This window comes from Ranitomeya variabilis, chromosome 6, assembly GCF_051348905.1.
Source record: "Ranitomeya variabilis isolate aRanVar5 chromosome 6, aRanVar5.hap1, whole genome shotgun sequence".
Lineage (NCBI taxonomy): Eukaryota > Metazoa > Chordata > Amphibia > Anura > Dendrobatidae > Ranitomeya > Ranitomeya variabilis.
Window position 1 is genome coordinate 577,361,934 of NC_135237.1, and position 21,048 is coordinate 577,382,981.

Genomic DNA, 21,048 nt, shown 5'->3' on the forward strand with positions numbered 1-21,048 from the left:
AGGGGAGAGGAAATCAGGGGGTACGGTTAAAAAACAGGCCATCTAACTCAATCACCCATGATGGCGGAACCTACCCCGTTGACTCTGGCGTCGATTAATGTCGCCAGCATAAAGTCAGATACGGCTAGATTTACGGCCTTTGATTTTTTCACCCGGGTTGAGGCTGATATTTTATTTTTGCAGGAGACCAGACTAACGGACCTGGGGTCCATCTACAAAGCAAAGAGGGAATGGAGGAGTGGGCCCTCATACTGGTCTCTTGCGGCCGAGCCGTATAGCGGGGTAGCGGTCCTTTTTAAGACCGTGGAGGTGGAATGCAGACGGGTGATCGAGGTAGAAATGGGGAGATGTTTGGTCCTTGACGTCTTCATGAGGGGACAGGAGCTTCGGCTCATCAATATCTATGGCCCACAATCCAAGTGGGACCGTAAATGTCTCTTCCTGAGGATCAAGCCCTATCTTTTTACGAGCCGGCAGGTGGTCTTCGGTGGGGATTTTAATACTGTAACCAGACTCCGTGATAGGGGAGGCCCCGGAGACCGGCTGGCTTATGATAGCGTAGCCTTGAATAGCATAGTAAGCGAAGCTCGCCTGGTGGATGTCCACATCCGGCACACCCCAGGTCACGAGGGTTTCACCTTTTTTAGGGGAAGCAGTAGGTCTAGGATAGATAGGTTTTTTTTAAAGGAGGAAGCCGTCTCTTCTGCAGTGTCCGCTGTTGAGGTGGAGTTCTCCGATCACTGTTTCATTTTCTTTACTTTGAATGTTAGAGACCCCCCGGATGGGGAGAGGCCTATGGAAGCTGAATTCGTCCCTTCTGGAAGAGGCGGAAGTAAGACAGTCCTTTGAGGAATTTCTTCAGAGCCAGGTACCTCTCTTGGGTCTTTGTAGCAGTAAGTCTGAGTGGTGGGAGATCTTCAAAAGAAGGGTCGCAGGGTTCTTCCGTCAGCTCTCGAGCCTCAGAGGCCTGAACAGGTACCGCCTGTATCGGGAGCTGGGGAGGAAACTCGAGCAGCTCGTCTCGACTGGAGGGGACCGAGAGGAAATCTCCAGGGTGAAGACCTTGCTCAAGGGGTGCCAGTATGATAGGCACACATCCTTGGTTTTTGAGAGGGATTTCGGGAGGTACCGCTCGCCCGACCCTTACAGAAACTGCAGGTTGTCAGTGAATTGTAAGATGGTGAGAGGACTGATTGACAGTACGGGGTCCCTGAACAGATCCAAATCAGGGATCCTGGAGGTGGTCAGATCCTTCTACTTGCACCTCTTGGGGAGGAGGGATCCTGATCGGGATGAGATGTCGGCTTTCCTGACTGAAACCATCCCTGAGCCAGGGGATGACCCCTCTCTTCATGTTTTGGCAGAAGCAATCAGGGAAGAGGAAGTGAGACGGGCGATTGATGGGCTCCGGCCCAAAAAGTCGCCCGGTCCGGATGGCTTAACATCCGAGTTCTACAAGACTTTTAGGGACTCTTTGGTCCCCCTCTTGACTGAGGTTTTTAATGAGTGCCTCTCCTCGGACATTCTACCCAGTTCAATGAGGAAGTCAGCCCTGATTATCCTGTCAAAGGGTAAAGACTCGTCCCGTATTGAGAATTGGCGTCCCATAGCGCTTCTCAATACGGACCGAAAGGTTCTGGCAAAGGTGCTTTTTAATCGGTTGGTGCAGTTTGCGCCTCGGCTCCTTTCGGGGGCCCAGCACTGCTCTGTTCCAGGCCGCAGTACATTTAGTGCTGTGCTCGGTGTCCGGGAGGCAGTGGAGCAGGGCAGGGCAGGTCACTGGAAGGGGTACTTGCTGTCCTTAGACCAGGCGAAGGCCTTTGACCGGGTTAACCATGAGTACCTCTGGTCCGTCCTTCTGAGGTATGGTCTGCCTGGGAGGTTTGTTGATTGGTTGAGAGTTTTATACAATGGGGCAGAGACTTTTCCGCTCGTGAACAGTTGGGTCGGACACCCTTTTGAGGTGAGGTCTGGTGTCCGCCAGGGCTGTCCTCTGAGCCCGCTATTATACGTGTTTGCGATCGACCCCCTTTTAAGGAGGGTGGAGCGTGGACCGTTGGTGGGAGTCAGGATGGACCAGGCGGAGCCAGAGGCTGCCTTGAGGGTAGTGGCGTACGCTGATGATGTTTCCCTTTTTGTATCCTCGAAAGAGGAGGCAGATTGGGTGATGTCTGAGGTTGAACGCTACTCGGTGGCATCCGGTTCCATGATCAACCGGGACAAGTGTGAGAGTCTCTGGCTGGGAGGGGGAGATCCAAGTTTTGATCTCCCGGACACCCTTCCAGGGCCTCAGGCCACAGCAAAAATATTAGGCATCAGTTTCGGCCCGGGGGACTATCCCCAGCAAAACTGGGAGGGCAGACTTAAGATTGCCGCCCAGAAGGTGGATCAGTGGAAGGGTTGGTCTTTGACCCTAAGGGAAAGGGTTAGTCTTGCCAAGGGCTATTTGCTTCCTTTGCTAATATATTTGGGCAGCGTCTGCATCTTGCCAGAGCCTCTTTGGACACGGGTCTACAGCCTGTTTTTCCAATTGTTATGGGGAAATAGGCTGAACCTAATCAAGAGGGAGGTCACGTACCGCACGAGGAGACTAGGAGGGTTGGGTATGGTCAACCCAGTGGTGTTTCTAGTAAACACCTTTCTTAAGGCAAACATCGCCAACCTCTGGTCAGAGAGGGCTCCTCTGTGGGTATTCTCCTGTAAGGGGTGGTTTCGGCCTTTCTTCCAGGAATGGGAGACAGGAGGGCAGGTAAAGGACCTTCGAACACCTCATGGGCATCTTCCGGCTTATGCTACCCCGGTTCTGAAGGTGATCCGTCGGTGGGGTCTGGGAGTGTGGGAGATCAGGACCATGTCGAGAAGGTTACTTGACAATAGGGTCCTGTTGACCCACTTTCAGAAGCCCCTGGCGCTCAGGGATTGCCCAAGCTGGGATCTGGAGGTGGGGCTCGGGTTATTGAACTCTAAGCGGATCCCCTTGAAGTTTTGGGACTTGGCTTGGCGCTGCTTCCATGGGAAGCTGTATGTGAGGGACAACCTGAAGTGCAGATGCTCTGATGACCGGGATTGTCCCCGCGAAGAGTGTGGCGGTATGCTTGAAAGCATGGAGCATTTCCTGCTTCGGTGTCCCTTTAATACAGAGGTCTACAGCAGGGTGGGTGCTTCCATTGGCTGGCCTAGGCTGGCAGGCCTTTCCTATGCGGAGTGGGCCTATGGGGCATTCAGGTCCCTTGGTGGCCGAGATCGGGGCACTGTTTTCTTAGTTAGTTTAGTAACTAGGTTCCACACGTGGAATGCATGGTGTCTAGTGTCTACTCAGCGGAAAGTCCTCCCCAGGGAAGAGGTGATTAGGAACATCCTGGGTGACCTGGCAAAAGTGCGCTTGCTGGAGTTTGAGAGGCTGGGTGCAGGGAGGGCCTCTCTTCTTTGGAGGGGTTTCTCCTTTAATGTGCCCTAGGGAGAGTTAGGTTCTGTGTGCCTGTGATAGGGTTGAGTTAGTCTTTTTTATCTTTTTATCTTTATTTTGTAGGGTCAGATAGATGTGTAGGGACAGGGAGGGACAGATAGGGACAGTCTTTAGGGACAGGTAGTTAGTATTAGGTTGGTAGTGAGGGTCAGTGAGGGACAGGTAGGGGCAGGTAGGGAGAGATTGGTAGGGCTATAGGGACAGGATTTTCTCTTTTGTGTTGTTAGGGAGGGTCAGGGTGATGTGTGGTAGATTAGGGTGAGAGCCTCTATGGTCTCCAGTTCCTGGTGGTGGGCTGTAACCCTCACTTATAGATTTTTGTTTTGTAATTGGTAACCCGGGTATAGGGCTTGCAAGCATTGAACTTGGGCCTGTTCTTTGGTCATGGTTAAGGTGTGTACTGGTTATTATTATGTTATTATTGATTATATGTTATTATAAGGTTGTATATATGTTACATGTGTACTATGATGCGTGTAGGGGGGATTTAGTTTAGGTGGGGTGGGGGGTTTCTTGGGGGGATGGGTTTTGGAGAATGGACGTCCGGCGGGATGCCAAGAAGAGGAAAAAAGGGCCATAAACTTCTATGGACCTTGTTCTATAGTGAAGGCCACAAACTTTCGTGGGACCTTGTGTGATAGGCCACAAACTCTCGTGGGACCTTGTGTGATAGGCCACAAACTCTCGTGGGACCTGGTGTGATAGGCCACAGACTTTCGTGGGACCTTTGGGGGAATGGTGGTGGTTTAGTTTAGGAGGTTAAAAAAAAAAAATAAATAAATAAAAAATAAAAAAATAAATAAAAAAATAAAATAAAATGTGTATATATGTATGTGTATGTATGTATGTGTATGTGTATGTATATATATATATATATATATATATATATATATATATATATATATATATATATATATATATATATATATATATATATATATATATATATATATATATATATATATATATATAAAAAATATATGATTAAGTTTTGGCCAGGTGGCCTATTTGCTTTCTTTAGGGCAGTTGGCCGACTTTTGTTTATTTTTCTAGGGATGAATGCATGGGTATGTGTGTATGAGGGAAAAAGGGTACAAGGGGAGAGGAAAAAGGATATAGGTTGAGGTCTCTTCCCTTGCTGGGGGGTATTAATGAAATGGAGGAACATTTTGTTTGTATAAATATGCTGGACATTGGACTTTTGGGGACTGTGAATAATTTGTTTTGTTATTGAGTTTGTCTGTAAGCTTTGTTATGTACTTTTATAATAAAAAAGAGATACAGGATGTAACTCAGGATCAGTAATGTAATGTATGTACACAGTGACTGTACCAGCAGAATAGTGAGTGCAGCTCTGGAGTATAATACAGGATGTAACTCAGGATCAGTAATGTAATGTATGTACACAGTGACTGTACCAGCAGAATAGTGAGTGCAGCTCTGGAGTATAATACAGGATGTAACTCAGGATCAGTAATGTATGTACACAGTGACTGCACCAGCAGAATAGTGAGGGCAGCTCTGGAGTATAATACAGGATGTAACTCAGGATCAGTAATGTAATGTATGTACACAGTGACTGCACCAGCAGAATAGTGAGTGCAGCTCTGGGGTATAATACAGGATGTAACTCAGGATCAGTAATGTATGTACACAGTGACTGCACCAGCAGAATAGTGAGTGCAGCTCTGGGGTATAATACAGGATGTAACTCAGGATCAGTAATGTAATGTATGTACACAGTGACTGCACCAGCAGAATAGTGAGTGCAGCTCTGGAGCATACTACAGGATGTAACTCAGGATCAGTAACGTAATGTATGTACACAGTGACTGCACCAGCAGAATAGTGAGTGCAGCTCAGGGGTATAATACAGGATGTAACTCAGGATCAGTAATGTAATGTATGTACACAGTGACTGCACCAGCAGAATAGTGAGTGCAGCTCTGGGGTATAATACAGGATGTAACTCAGGATCAGTAATGTATGTACACAGTGACTGCACCAGCAGAATAGTGAGTGCAGCTCTGGGGTATAATACAGGATGTAACTCAGGATCAGTAATGTAATGTATGTACACAGTGACTGCACCAGCAGAATAGTGAGTGCAGCTCTGGGGTATAATACAGGATGTAACTCAGGATCAGTAACGTAATGTATGTACACAGTGACTGTACCAGCAGAATAGTGAGTGCAGCTCTGGGGTATAATACAGGATGTAACTCAGGATCAGTAATGTATGTACACAGTGACTGCACCAGCAGAATAGTGAGTGCAGCTCTGGGGTATAATACAGGATGTAACTCAGGATCAGTAATGTAATGTATGTACACAGTGACTGCACCAGCAGAATAGAGAGTGCAGCTCTGGAGTATAATACAGGAAGTAACTCAGGATCAGTAATGTATGTACACAGTGACTGCACCAGCAGAATAGTGAGTGCAGCTGTGGAGTATAATACAGGAGGTAACTCAGGATCAGTAATGTAATGTATGTACACAGTGACTGCACCAGCAGAATAGTGAGTGCAGCTGTGGAGTATAATACAGGAGGTAACTCAGGATCAGTAATGTAATGTATGTACACAGTGACTGCACCAGCAGAATAGTGAGTGCAGCTGTGGAGTATAATACAGGAGGTAACTCAGGATCAGTAATGTAATGTATGTACACAGTGACTGCACCAGCAGAATAGTGAGTGCAGCTCTGGGGTATAATACAGGATATAACTCAGGATCAGTAATGTAATGTATGTACACAGTGACTGCAGCTGTGGAGTATAATACAGGAGGTAACTCAGGATCAGTAATGTAATGTATGTACACAGTGACTGCACCAGCAGAATAGTGAGTGCAGCTCTGGGGTATAATACAGGATGTAACTCAGGATCAGTAATGTAATGTATGTCCACAGTGACTGCACCAGCAGAATAGTGAGTGCAGCTCTGGGGGATAATACAGGAGGTAACTCAGGATCAGTAATGTAATGTATGTACACAGTGACTGCACCAGCAGAATAGTGAGTGCAGCTCTGGGGTATAATACAGGATGTAACTCAGGATCAGTAATGTAATGTATGTACACAGTGACTGCACCAGCAGAATAGTGAGTGCAGCTCTGGGGTATAATACAGGATGTAACTCAGGATCAGTAATGTAATGTATGTACACAGTGACTGCACCAGCAGAATAGTGAGTGCAGCTCTGGGGTATAATACAGGATGTAACTCAGGATCAGTAATGTAATGTATGTACACAGTGACTGTACCAGCAGAATAGTGAGTGCAGCTCTGGGGTATAATACAGGATGTAACTCAGGATCAGTAATGTATGTACACAGTGACTGCACCAGCAGAATAGTGAGTGCAGCTCTGGGGTATAATACAGGATGTAACTCAGGATCAGTAATGTAATGTATGTACACAGTGACTGCACCAGCAGAATAGTGAGTGCAGCTGTGGAGTATAATACAGGAGGTAACTCAGGATCAGTAATGTAATGTATGTACACAGTGACTGCACCAGCAGAATAGTGAGTGCAGCTCTGGGGTATAATACAGGATGTAACTCAGGATCAGTAATGTAATGTATGTACACAGTGACTGTACCAGCAGAATAGTGAGTGCAGCTCTGGGGTATAATACAGGAGGTAACTCAGGATCAGTAATGTAATGCATGTACACAGTGATTGCACCAGCAGAATAGTGAGTGCAGCTCTGGAGTACAATACAGGAGGTAACTCAGGATCAGTAATGTAATGTATGTACACAGTGACTGCACCAGCAGAATAGTGAGTGCAGCTCTGGGGTATAATACAGGATGTAACTCAGGATCAGTAATGTATGTACACAGTGACTGCACCAGCAGAATAGTGAGTGCAGCTCTGGGGTATAATACAGGATGTAACTCAGGATCAGTAATGTAATGTATGTACACAGTGACTGCACCAGCAGAATAGTGAGTGCAGCTCTGGAGTATAATACAGGATGTAACTCAGGATCAGTAATGTATGTACACAGTGACTGCACCAGCAGAATAGTGAGGGCAGCTCTGGAGTATAATACAGGAGGTAACTCAGGATCAGTAATGTAATGTATGTACACAATGACTGCACCAGCAGAATAGTGAGTGCAGCTCTGGAGTATAATACAGGATGTAACTCAGGATCAGTAATGTAATGTATGTACACAGTGACTGCACCAGCAGAATAGTGAGTGCAGCTCTGGAGTATAATACAGGATGTAACTCAGGATCAGTAATGTATGTACACAGTGACTGCAGCAGCAGAATAGTGAGGGCAGCTCTGGAGTATAATACAGGATGTAACTCAGGATCAGTAATGTAATGTATGTACACAGTGACTGTACCAGCAGAATAGTGAGTGCAGCTCTGGAGTATAATACAGGAGGTAACTCAGGATCAGTAATGTAATGCATGTACACAGTGATTGCACCAGCAGAATAGTGAGTGCAGCTCTGGAGTACAATACAGGAGGTAACTCAGGATCAGTAATGTAATGTATGTACACAGTGACTGCACCAGCAGAATAGTGAGTGCAGCTCTGGGGTATAATACAGGATGTAACTCAGGATCAGTAATGTATGTACACAGTGACTGCACCAGCAGAATAGTGAGGGCAGCTCTGGAGTATAATACAGGAGGTAAGTCAGGATCAGTAATGTAATGTATGTACACAATGACTGCACCAGCAGAATAGTGAGTGCAGCTCTGGAGTATAATACAGGATGTAACTCAGGATCAGTAATGTAATGTATGTACACAGTGACTGCACCAGCAGAATAGTGAGTGCAGCTCTGGAGTATAATACAGGATGTAACTCAGGATCAGTAATGTAATGTATGTACACAGTGACTGCACCAGCAGAATAGTGAGTGCAGCTCTGGAGTATAATACAGGATGTAACTCAGGATCAGTAATGTAATGTATGTACACAGTGACTGCACCAGCAGAATAGTGAGCGCAGCTCTGGAGTATAATACAGGATGTAACTCAGGATCAGTAATGTAATGTATGTACACAGTGACTGCACCAGCAGAATAGTGAGGGCAGCTCTGGAGTATAATACAGGATGTAACTCAGGATCAGTAATGTATGTACACAGTGACTGCACCAGCAGAATAGTGAGTGCAGCTCTTGGGTATAATACAGGAGGTAACTCAGGATCAGTAATGTAATGTATGTACACAGTGACTGCACCAGCAGAATAGTGAGTGCAGCTCTGGGGTATAATACAGGATGTAACTCAGGATCAGTAATGTATGTACACAGTGACTGCACCAGCAGAATAGTGAGTGCAGCTCTGGGGTATAATACAGGATGTAACTCAGGATCAGTAATGTATGTACACAGTGACTGCACCAGCAGAATAGTGAGTGCAGCTCTGGGGTATAATACAGGATGTAACTCAGGATCAGTAATGTAATGTATGTACACAGTGACTGCACCAGCAGAATAGTGAGTGCAGCTCTGGGGTATAATACAGGATGTAACTCAGGATCAGTAATGTAATGTATGTACACAGTGACTGTACCAGCAGAATAGTGAGTGCAGCTCTGGGGTATAATACAGGATGTAACTCAGGATCAGTAATGTATGTACACAGTGACTGCACCAGCAGAATAGTGAGTGCAGCTCTGGGGTATAATACAGGATGTAACTCAGGATCAGTAATGTAATGTATGTACACAGTGACTGCACCAGCAGAATAGTGAGTGCAGCTCTGGAGTATAATACAGGATGTAACTCAGGATCAGTAATGTAATGTAAGTACACAGTGACTGTACCAGCAGAATAGTGAGTGCAGCTCTGGGGTATAATACAGGATGTAACTCAGGATCAGTAATGTATGTACACAGTGACTGCACCAGCAGAATAGTGAGTGCAGCTCTGGGGTATAATACAGGATGTAACTCAGGATCAGTAATGTAATGTATGTACACAGTGACTGCACCAGCAGAATAGTGAGTGCAGCTGTGGAGTATAATACAGGAGGTAACTCAGGATCAGTAATGTAATGTATGTGCACAGTGACTGCACCAGCAGAATAGTGAGTGCAGCTGTGGAGTATAATACAGGAGGTAACTCAGGATCAGTAATGTAATGTATGTACACAGTGACTGCACCAGCAGAATAGTGAGTGCAGCTGTGGAGTATAATACAGGAGGTAACTCAGGATCAGTAATGTAATGTATGTACACAGTGACTGCACCAGCAGAATAGTGAGTGCAGCTGTGGAGTATAATACAGGAGGTAACTCAGGATCAGTAATGTAATGTATGTACACAGTGACTGCACCAGCAGAATAGTGAGTGCAGCTCTGGGGTATAATACAGGATGTAACTCAGGATCAGTAATGTAATGTATGTACACAGTGACTGCACCAGCAGAATAGTGAGTGCAGCTGTGGAGTATAATACAGGATGTAACTCAGGATCAGTAATGTATGTACACAGTGACTGCACCAGCAGAATAGTGAGTGCAGCTCTGGGGTATAATACAGGATGTAACTCAGGATCAGTAATGTAATGTATGTACACAGTGACTGTACCAGCAGAATAGTGAGTGCAGCTCTGGGGTATAATACAGGATGTAACTCAGGATCAGTAATGTATGTACACAGTGACTGCACCAGCAGAATAGTGAGTGCAGCTCTGGGGTATAATACAGGATGTAACTCAGGATCAGTAATGTAATGTATGTACACAGTGACTGTACCAGCAGAATAGTGAGTGCAGCTCTGGGGTATAATACAGGATGTAACTCAGGATCAGTAATGTATGTACACAGTGACTGCACCAGCAGAATAGTGAGTGCAGCTCTGGGGTATAATACAGGATGTAACTCAGGATCAGTAATGTAATGTATGTATATAGTGACTGCACCAGCAGAATAGTGAGTGCAGCTGTGGAGTATAATACAGGAGGTAACTCAGGATCAGTAATGTAATGTATGTACACAGTGACTGCACCAGCAGAATAGTGAGTGCAGCTCTGGGGTATAATACAGGATGTAACTCAGGATCAGTAATGTAATGTATGTACACAGTGACTGCACCAGCAGAATAGTGAGTGCAGCTCTGGAGTATAATACAGGATGTAACTCAGGATCAGTAATGTATGTACACAGTGACTGCACCAGCAGAATAGTGAGTGCAGCTCTGGGGTATAATACAGGATGTAACTCAGGATGAGTAATGTAATGTATGTACACAGTGACTGCACCAGCAGCATAGTGAGGGCAGCTCTGGAGTATAATACAGGATGTAACTCAGGATCAGTAATGTAATGTATGTACACAGTGACTGCACCAGCAGAATAGTGAGTGCAGCTCTGGGGTATAATACAGGAGGTAACTCAGGATCAGTAATGTATGTACACAGTGACTGCACCAGCAGAATAGTGAGGGCAGCTCTGGGGTATAATACAGGATGTAACTCAGGATCAGTAATGTAATGTATGTACACAGTGACTGCACCAGCAGAATAGTGAGTGCAGCTCTGGGGTATAATACAGGAGGTAACTCAGGATCAGTAATGTAATGTATGTACACAGTGACTGCACCAGCAGAATAGTGAGGGCAGCTCTGGAGTATAATACAGGATGTAACTCAGGATCAGTAATGTAATGTATGTACACAGTGACTGCACCAGCAGAATAGTGAGTGCAGCTCTGGAGTATAATACAGGAGGTAACTCAGGATCAGTAATGTAATGTATGTACACAGTGACTGCACCAGCAGAATAGTGAGTGCAGCTCTGGGGTATAATACAGGAGGTAACTCAGGATCAGTAATGTAATGTATGTACACAGTGACTGCACCAGCAGAATAGTGAGTGCAGCTCTGGGGTATAATACAGGATGTAACTCAGGATCAGTAATGTAATGTATGTACACAGTGACTGCACCAGCAGAATAGTGAGTGCAGCTCTGGAGTATAATACAGGATGTAACTCAGGATCAGTAATGTAATGTATGTACACAGTGACTGCATCAGCAGAATAGTGAGTGCAGCTCTGGAGTATAATACAGGAGGTAACTCAGGATCAGTAATGTAATGTATGTACACAGTGACTGCACCAGCAGAATAGTGAGTGAAGCTCTGGACTATAATACAGAATGTAACTCAGGATCAGTAATGTAATGTATGTACACAGTGACTGCGCCAGCAGAATAGTGAGTGCAGCTCTGGGGTATAATACAGGATGTAACTCAGGATCAGTAATGTAATGTATGTACACAGTGACTGCACCAGCAGAATAGTGAGTGCAGCTCTGGGGTATAATACAGGATGTAACTCAGGATCAGTAATGTATGTACACAGTGACTGCACCAGCAGAATAGTGAGTGCAGCTCTGGGGTATAATACAGGAGGTAACTCAGGATCAGTAATGTAATGTATGTACACAGTGACTGCACCAGCAGAATAGTGAGTGAAGCTCTGGACTATAATACAGAATGTAACTCAGGACCAGTAATGTATGTACACAGTGACTGCACCAGCAGAATAGTGAGTGCAGCTCTGGAGTATAATACAGGATGTACCTCAGGATCAGTAATGTAATGTATGTACACAGTGACTGCACCAGCAGAATAGTGAGTGCAGCTGTGGAGTATAATACAGGAGGTAACTCAGGATCAGTAATGTAATGTATGTGCACAGTGACTGCACCAGCAGAATAGTGAGTGCAGCTCTGGGGTATAATACAGGATGTAACTCAGGATCAGTAATGTAATGTATGTACACAGTGACTGCACCAGCAGAATAGTGAGTGCAGCTCTGGGGTATAATACAGGATGTAACTCAGGATCAGTAATGTATGTACACAGTGACTGCACCAGCAGAATAGTGAGTGCAGCTCTGGGGTATAATACAGAATGTAACTCAGGACCAGTAATGTATGTACACAGTGACTGCACCAGCAGAATAGTGAGTGCAGCTCTGGAGTATAATACAGGATGTAACTCAGGATCAGTAATGTAATGTATGTACACAGTGACTGCACCAGCAGAATAGTGAGTGCAGCTCTGGAGTATAATACAGGATGTAACTCAGGATCAGTAATGTAATGTATGTACACAGTGACTGCACCAGCAGAATAGTGAGTGCAGCTCTGGGGTATAATACAGGATGTAACTCAGGACCAGTAATGTATGTACACAGTGACTGCACCAGCAGAATAGTGAGCACAGCTCTGGAGTATAATACAGGATGTAACTCAGGATCAGTAATGTAATGTATGTACACAGTGACTGCACCAGCAGAATAGTGAGTGCAGCTCTGTGGTATAATACAGGAGGTAACTCAGGATCAGTAATGTAATGTATGTACACAGTGACTGCACCAGCAGAATAGTGAGTGCAGCTCTGGAGTATAATACAGGATGTAACTCAGGATCAGTAATGTAATGTATGTACACAGTGACTGCACCAGCAGAATAGTGAGCGCAGCTCTGGAGTATAATACAGGATGTAACTCAGGATCAGTAATGTAATGTATGTACACAGTGACTGCACCAGCAGAATAGTAAGTGCAGCTCTGGGGTATAATACAGGATGTAACTCAGGATCAGTAATGTAATGTATGTACACAGTGACTGCACCAGCAGAATAGTGAGTGCAGCTCTGGGGTATAATACAGGAGGTAACTGAGGATCAGTAATGTATGTACACAGTGACTGCACCAGCAGAATAGTGAGTGCAGCTCTGGAGTATAATACAGGATGTAACTCAGGATCAGTAATGTAATGTATGTACACAGTGACTGCACCAGCAGAATAGTGAGTGCAGCTCTGGGGTATAATACAGGATGTAACTCAGGATCAGTAATGTAAGGTATGTACAGGGAGTTGTGTACTTGTATGTGGCCAGTCTTGGGGATTTGTGATACCTTATCATCCTGTTCTCAATGTACAGTACATGATGAATGCAGCATTTCTCAGTGGAAGCTGGAAGAGCTGAAGCTCTATCACAGTGTTGTCTTCTACGAGGATGTGAGCATTTTGAAGATCCCGGCAGGAGGTTGTCATATAGCTACATAGGTTTTTTGCTCACTTCTGTATTGAAGAGGGAGGGGGGACAGAGTCCCACACTGGAGTTTCAAGTTACAGCTGTATTGTCAGCAGGGAGCAACAGTTGGGGGGGGGGGGGGGGAGGCGGAAAGCCCGCAGCGTGTGTCTGTGCTCAGCTTTAATGGACGTAGCAGAGCTCAGTGTGCGTGATCATAGACGATCCAATATATCATATTCCTGACACTAAACCTTCTAGAACCACAGTCCTGCATGTCATCCCTTCCCAGCTGTCACCTCTGCACTGCATGTCATCCCTTCCCCGCTGTCACCGCTGCACTGTATGTCATCCCTTATATCACCTCCACTGCATGTCATCCCTTACTCGCTGTCACCTCTGCACTGCATGTCATCCCTTCCTCTGTCACCTCTCCACTTCATGTCATCCTTTCCAAACTGTCACCTCTGCACTGCGTGTCATCCCTTCCCCGCTGTCACCTCTGCACTGCATGTCATCCCTTCCCCACTGTCACCTCTACACTGCTTGTCATCCCTTCCCCGCTGTCACCTCTGCTCTGCGTGTCATCCCTTCCCCGCTGTCACCTCTGCAGTGCATGTCATCCCTTCCCCGCTGTCACCTCTGCACTGCATGTCATCCCTTCCCCGGTCACCTCTGCACTGCGTGTCATCCCTTCCTCGCTGTCACCTCTGCACTGCATGTCATCCCTTCCCCGCTGTCACCTCTGCTCTGCGTGTCATCCCTTCCCCGCTGTCACCTCTGCACTGCGTGTCATCCCTTCCCCGCTGTCACCTCTGCACTGCGTGTCATCCCTTCCCCGCTGTCACCTCTGCACTGCATGTCATCCCTTCCCCGCTGTCACCTCTGCACTGCGTGTCATCCCTTCCCCGGTCACCTCTGCACTGCGTGTCATCCCTTCCTCGCTGTCACCTCTGCACTGCATGTCATCCCTTCCCCGCTGTCACCTCTGCAGTGCATGTCATCCCTTCCCCGCTGTCACCTCTGCACTGGATGTCATCCCTTCCCTGCTGTCACCTCTGCACTGCATGTCATCCCTTCCCCGCTGTCACCTCTGCACTGCATGTCATCCCTTCCCCACTGTCACCTCTGCACTGCATGTCACCCCTTCCTCATTCTAGGCGCTGATCATAGGTTATTCCAGGTGCCCCCTGGTGGCTGAAGCCTGATACTGCACAGGCTGCTTGTCTGCATGATTACTATAATAATGATAATAATAATGTTCTTTCTCCAGCTCTGTATCCTCGGCAGCACTTTACATTACAGTGGGGACGTGTGTGGAGAATAAGGACATCACAGAGTAACACATCACATCCAGGATCTCATCTTACTGCAGTGTCCGCACATTCAGTGTCTCCCATACTGCCTGCTCATCTTCTGTGTGGAGACCCTCAAGGCTCAGTAATGGGACCCTGAGTCCTCTCCATCCACAGCCCGCCACCAGAGCCGCCTGCTCACCACAATAACCGCCACTAGAGCCGCCTCCTTCTCCCTCCCCGACCTCCTGCCGCCCCCCCTGACGGCACCCCCCCGACCTCCTGCCCCTCCCCCTGCACACTGTCCGCCCCCTCCCCCTGTCCGCCCCCTCCCCCTCGGTCACACTCAGCGTATGAAAATACGGTCCGTATTTTACGGCCGTAATACGCAGAAATGTTCCAAAAATAGTGATCCGTATGTCATCCGTAGGCAGGGTGTGGCAGTGTATTTTGCGCATGTCATCCTCCGTATGGCATCCATACTGTGATATTTTCTCACAGGCTTGCAAAACCGACATCTAATGGATGTATGTGCTCGTATGTATGTATGTATGTATGTATGTATGTATGTATGTATGTATGTATGTATGTATGTATATATATATATATATATATATACACATACACACACACACACACACACACACACACACACACACACTGTATTTACAGGGTGGATAAAAATCAATGTTTTTTTTAAAAAATCAAAAAAATCGGATTTTTTTGATTTAAATCGGATTTTTTTGATTTAAATCGGATTTTTTTGATTTAAATCGGATTTTTTTGATTTAAATCGGATTTTTTTCAATAAACTGCTTTTTGAGGAAAATATTTTACCATCCAAAGGTTCTTCCATCATGAGATAAAGCTGAGTTGTTTAACTCAGTAGAATAAAGGCTGTATATGTGTAACATTCACAATGCCATGCTCTTCCAGAGGTTTCTGTAGGATGCTGACTATCCAACAAGTTTGGGCATGTCAACTGAATGGAAAAAGAAACTAAACCAAAAGTGAAACCAAGCTAGAAGTGTGGAATTAAAGGGGCAGTATGAACAAAATGTGGAGGCTATTAATAGTTTATACAATTAAGACATGCTGCTTTTAAACACCTACCTATTGCCATATAGTAAAACAAAAAAGATTTTTACTTACTTTGGGGTCCCCCCCTCACCCTGGCGTTAGATCGTTGCCCCTAGTTTCGTCCGTGTAACTATGGGCGCACATGCGCACTGCTCTCACTTCTCATTTTAATCGTGATTTATATTAAAAAAAACCTTTTGATTTAAATCAGTGATTTAAATCATGATTTAAATCGATCCGATTTAAATAGAAAAAAATCTTTTGATTTAAATCGTGATTTAAATCATGATTTAAATCGGCGTGATTTAAATCAATCCACCCTGTGTATTTATATTTCATTCAGCGCGATATCTGTGAACAGCCGGTAATTCAGTTGCCGGCTTTTCATTTCTCCTTCACAAACCCGACAGGATATGAGACATGATTACATACAGTAAACCATCTCATATCCCCATTTTTTTTGCATATTCCACACTACTAATGTTAGTAGTGTGTATGTGCAAAATTTGGGCGCTGTAACTGCTGAAATAAAGGGTTAAATGGCGGAAAAAATTGACGTGGGCTCCCGCGCAATTTTCTCCGCCAGAGTGGTAAAGCCAGTGACTGAGGGCAGATATTAATAGCCAGGAGAGGGTCCATGGTTATTGGCCCCCCCTGGCTACAAACATCTGCCCCCAGCCACCCCAGAAAAGGCACATCTGGAAGATGCGCCTATTCTGGCACTTGGCCACTCTCTTCCCACTCCCTGTAGCGGTGGGATATGGGGTAATGAAGGGTTAATGCCACCTTGCTATTGTAAGGTGACATTAAGCCAGATTAATAATGGAGAGGCGTCAATTATGTCACCTATCCATTATTAATCCAATTGTAGGAAAGGGTTAATAAAACACACACACATTATTACAAAGTATTTTAATGAAATAAAGACACAGGGTGATGTAATATTTTATTAGACTCTTAATCCAGCTGAAGACCCTCGTTCTGTAAAAAAGGAAAAATAAAAAAATCAACAATATCCCATACCATCCGTCGTTCTGTCCCATGTTGTAAATCCATCTGAAAGTTAACTAATTTTACAAGCAGAATCCTGTTAATGCAGCCGCTTCTGCCTGTAAAAAACCCGGGTACTGAATGGAAATCAGGGTGACCTGAAGTTACCTTGAGTTGCGGTGATGCGCCCCCTGCTGGATGTCCTCATATGAACTCAAGCCTGGGAATTTTTCCATTCAGTCACCGGGGTTTTACAGCCACGAGCGAGTGCTTTAGCAGAGCTCCTGGCTGTAAAATGATTTAACCCCTTCAGATGGATTTACATCGTGGGACTGACAGAACGACGGAAGGTATGGGATATTGATTTTTTATACCTTTTTTACAGGACGAGGGTCTTCACGTGGATTGAGAGTATAATAAAATATTACAACACCGTGTCTTTAGTTCATTTAAGTACTTTTTAATAATGTATCAAAAGAAGAGAAGTACCTGCCTAGTTTAGTGGCAATGCTCCAAAACAATATAATCATCCAAAAAAGCAACTTTTTTGCATAGTTTCTACCCCCATACTGTTATCATACAACTTTTTTAGCATTTTTTGTATCTATATATGTTATAATAAAATCTTGTTATTTTATGGCTACACTGCTTCTTTGTTGCTTTTTTGGATGATTATTTTTTAATAACGTGTGTGTGTTTTATTAACCCTTTCAAACAATTGGATTATTAATGGATAGGTGTCATAATTGACGCCTCTCCATTATTAATCTGGCTTAATGTCACCTTACAATAGCAAGGTGACATTAACCCTTCATTACCCCATATCCCACCGCTACAGGGAGTGGGAAGAGAGTGGCCAAGTGCCAGAACAGGCGCATCTTCCAGATGTGCCTTTTCTGGGGTGGCTGGGGGCAGATGTTTTTAGCCACGGGGGGGCCAATAACCATGGACCCTCTCCTGGCTATTAATATCTGCCCTCAGTCACTGGCTTTACCACTCTGGCGGAGAAAATTGCACGGGAGCCCACGCCAATTTTTTCCGCCATTTAACCCTTTATTTTAGCAGCTACAGCGCCCACATTTTGCACATACACACTACTAACATTAGTAGTGAGGAATATGCAAAAAAAAAAAAGGGATATGAGATGGTTTACTGTATGTAATCATGTCTCATATCCTGTCGGGTTTGTGCAGGAGAAATGAAAAGCCGGCAATTGAATTACCGACTTTTCACTAACACCGCTGTGTATTTCTCGCAAGTCACACTGCTGGTCCGTGTGGAATCCGTATTTTTCTCGCCCCCATAGACTTTGATTGGCGTATTATTTGCGCAATACGCTGACAAACGCAGCATGCTGCGATTTTGTACGGCCATAGAAAGCCGTATAATACTGATCAGTAAAATACGGCTGATAGGAGCTGGGACATAGAGAATCATTGGGCCGTGTACAATCCGTATTTTCTGCACCTCTCATACGTCCATAAAACTCGCCAGTGTGAGGCCGGCCTTAGTGTGCTCCCCTGTACAGCGCAGTCCGCTGTAGTCCTACTGGCCGGTGATTCCATTCCCCCCCCCCCCCCTGCACACTGTCCACCCACTCCCCTCCCCCTGCACACTGTCCGCCCTCTCCCCTCCCCCTGCACACTGTCCGCCCTCTCCCCTCCCCCTGCACACTGTCCGCCCTCTCCCCTCCCCCTGCACACTGTCCGCCCTCTCCCCTCCCCCTGCACACTGTCCGCCCTCTCCCCTCCCCCTGCACACTGTCCGCCCTCTCCCCTCCCCCTGCACACTGTCCGCCCTCTCCCCTCCCCCTGCACACTGTCCGCCCTCTCCCCTCCCCCTGCACACTGTCCGCCCTCTCCCCCCCCCTGCACACTGTCCGCCCTCTCCCCTCCCCCTGCACACTGTCCGCCCTCTCCCCCCCCCTGCACACCGTCCGCCCTCTCCCCTCCCCCTGCACACCGTCCGCCCTCTCCCCTCCCCCTGCACACTGTCCGCCCTCTCCCCTCCCCCTGCACACTGTCCGCCCTCTCCCCTCCCCCTGCACACTGTCCGCCCTCTCCCCCCCCCTGCACACTGTCCGCCCTCTCCCCTCCCCCTGCACACTGTCCGCCCTCTCCCCTCCCCCTGCACGCCCTCTCCCCCCCCCTGCACACTGTCCGCCCTCTCCCCTCCCCCTGCACACCGTCCGCCCTCTCCCCTCCCCCTGCACACCGTCCGCCCTCTCCCCTCCCCCTGCACACTGTCCGCCCTCTCCCCTCCCCCTGCACACTGTCCGCCCTCTCCCCGACCTCCCTCCCCCCTCGGTCACTATTATTACTCTGCCCCCTTGTACAGCGCTCAGTCCGCTACTGGCCGGTGATTCCCGCCTCCTCCACCAGGCGGCGCTGCCCGGGACACATTTACATCTTGTACCTTTAAAACAGGTGATGAAATTCTTCACTTTGGCGTCATCCAAGAAGAGCTGGAAAATAAAGAGGAGAAATGACGCTGCAGCCGATCACAGCAGTGGGCCCTACAGCCCAGGGCCCCCGCCGCCCTGCGCCCCCGCACCTGGCCCTGGTGGTCGATGTAGTAGAAGTACTCCCTGGTCTGGGGGTCGGGGCTCTGGCCCTGGACATAATGAAGGCTCCTGCGGGGGCCCCTGAGGGCCGGGGACAGGCGGCAGAGCCGGAGCCGCACTGCATGACAGGAGGACATGGCTAGGACGGCCGCGGGTCACTATGGAAACAGGTGCAGCCACTTCCGGGCACCGCCGGAAACACGGGAACTGAAGAAAGGAGCCGCGTACGAGAGCCGGAAGTGCCGGACGCCTCACCGGTGTGCAGTGGGCGTGTCAGGGGCGTGGCCGTGTCTGGGGGCGGCTCCCTGCTGTGGATGGAAGGAGCGGGGCGGTGCGGTCACACAGAGTGGGGCGGTCACAGAGCGGGGCGGTCACACACAGAGCGGGGCGGGGCGGTGCGGTCACACAGAGCGGGGCGGTCACAGAGCGGGGCGGTCACACAGAGCGGGGCGGTCACAGAGCGGGGCGGTCACACAGAGCGGGGCGGTCACACAGAGCGGGGCGGTCACACAGAGCGGGGCGGTCACAGAGCGGGGCGGTCACACAGAGCGGGGCGGTGCGGTCACACAGAGCGGGGCGGTCACACAGAGCGGGGCGGTGCGGTCACACAGAGCGGGGCGGTCACACAGAGCGGGGCGGTCACAGAGCGGGGCGGTCACACAGAGCGGGGCGGTCACACAGAGCGGGGCGGTGCGGTCACACAGAGCGGGGCGGTCACAGAGCGGGGCGGTCACACAGAGCGGGGCGGGGCGGTGCGGTCACACAGAGCGGGGCGGTCACAGAGCGGGGCGGTCACACAGAGCGGGGCGGTCACAGAGCGGGGCGGTCACACAGAGCGGGGCGGTCACAGAGCGGGGCGGTCACACAGAGCGGGGCGGTCACAGAGCGGGGCGGTCACACAGAGCGGGGCGGTGCGGTCACACAGAGCGGGGCGGTCACACAGAGCGGGGCGGTGCGGTCACACAGAGCGGGGCGGTCACACAGAGCGGGGCGGTCACAGAGCGGGGCGGTCACACAGAGCGGGGCGGTCACACAGAGCGGGGCGGTGCGGTCACACAGAGCGGGGCGGTCACAGAGCGGGGCGGTCACACAGAGCGGGGCGGTGCGGTCACACAGAGCGGGGCGGTCACACAGAGCGGGGCGGTGCGGTCACACAGAGCGGGGCGGTCACACGGGGCGGGGCGGTCACACAGAGCGGGGCGGTGCGGTCACACAGAGCGGGGCGGTGCGGTCACACAGAGCGGGGCGGTGCGGTCACACAGAGCGGGGCGGGGCGGTCACACAGAGCGGGGCGGTGCGGTCACACAGAGCGGGGCGGGGCGGTCACACAGAGCGGGGCGGTGCGGTCACTCAGAGGGGGGCGGTGCCCCGTGTTAGGCTACGTTCACATTTGCGGTCAGCGCCGCAGCGTCGCCGCATGCGTCATGCGCCCCTATATTTAACATGGGGACGCATGGACATGCGTTGTGCTGCGTTTTGCGCCGCATGGCCGCAAGCGTTGGACGCAAGAAACGCTTCAAGTTGCATTTTTTTTGCGTCCAACTTTCGGCCAAAAAGGACGCATGCGGCGCAAAACGCAGCGTTTTAGCGTGCGTTTTGCCGCATTTTTGTTTGCGTTGTGCGCTGCGGCGCACAA

General features: G+C 48.3%; 1 protein-coding gene across 1 annotated transcript in view; it reads right to left on the minus strand.

The window, feature by feature from the left end:
- The window catches only part of C6H8orf82 (chromosome 6 C8orf82 homolog), a 40,786-nt gene extending 21,156 nt beyond the window's left edge, over positions 1-19,630 (minus strand). The window contains exons 1-2 of the mRNA XM_077271482.1: positions 19,403-19,630; positions 19,265-19,313 (exon numbers count right to left, since the gene is read on the minus strand). Of these exons, the coding sequence (XP_077127597.1) occupies positions 19,265-19,313; positions 19,403-19,549 (196 nt within the window). The 5' untranslated portion in view covers positions 19,550-19,630. The remainder of the gene's footprint in view (positions 1-19,264; positions 19,314-19,402) is intronic.
- Positions 19,631-21,048: the final 1,418 nt, after the last annotated feature.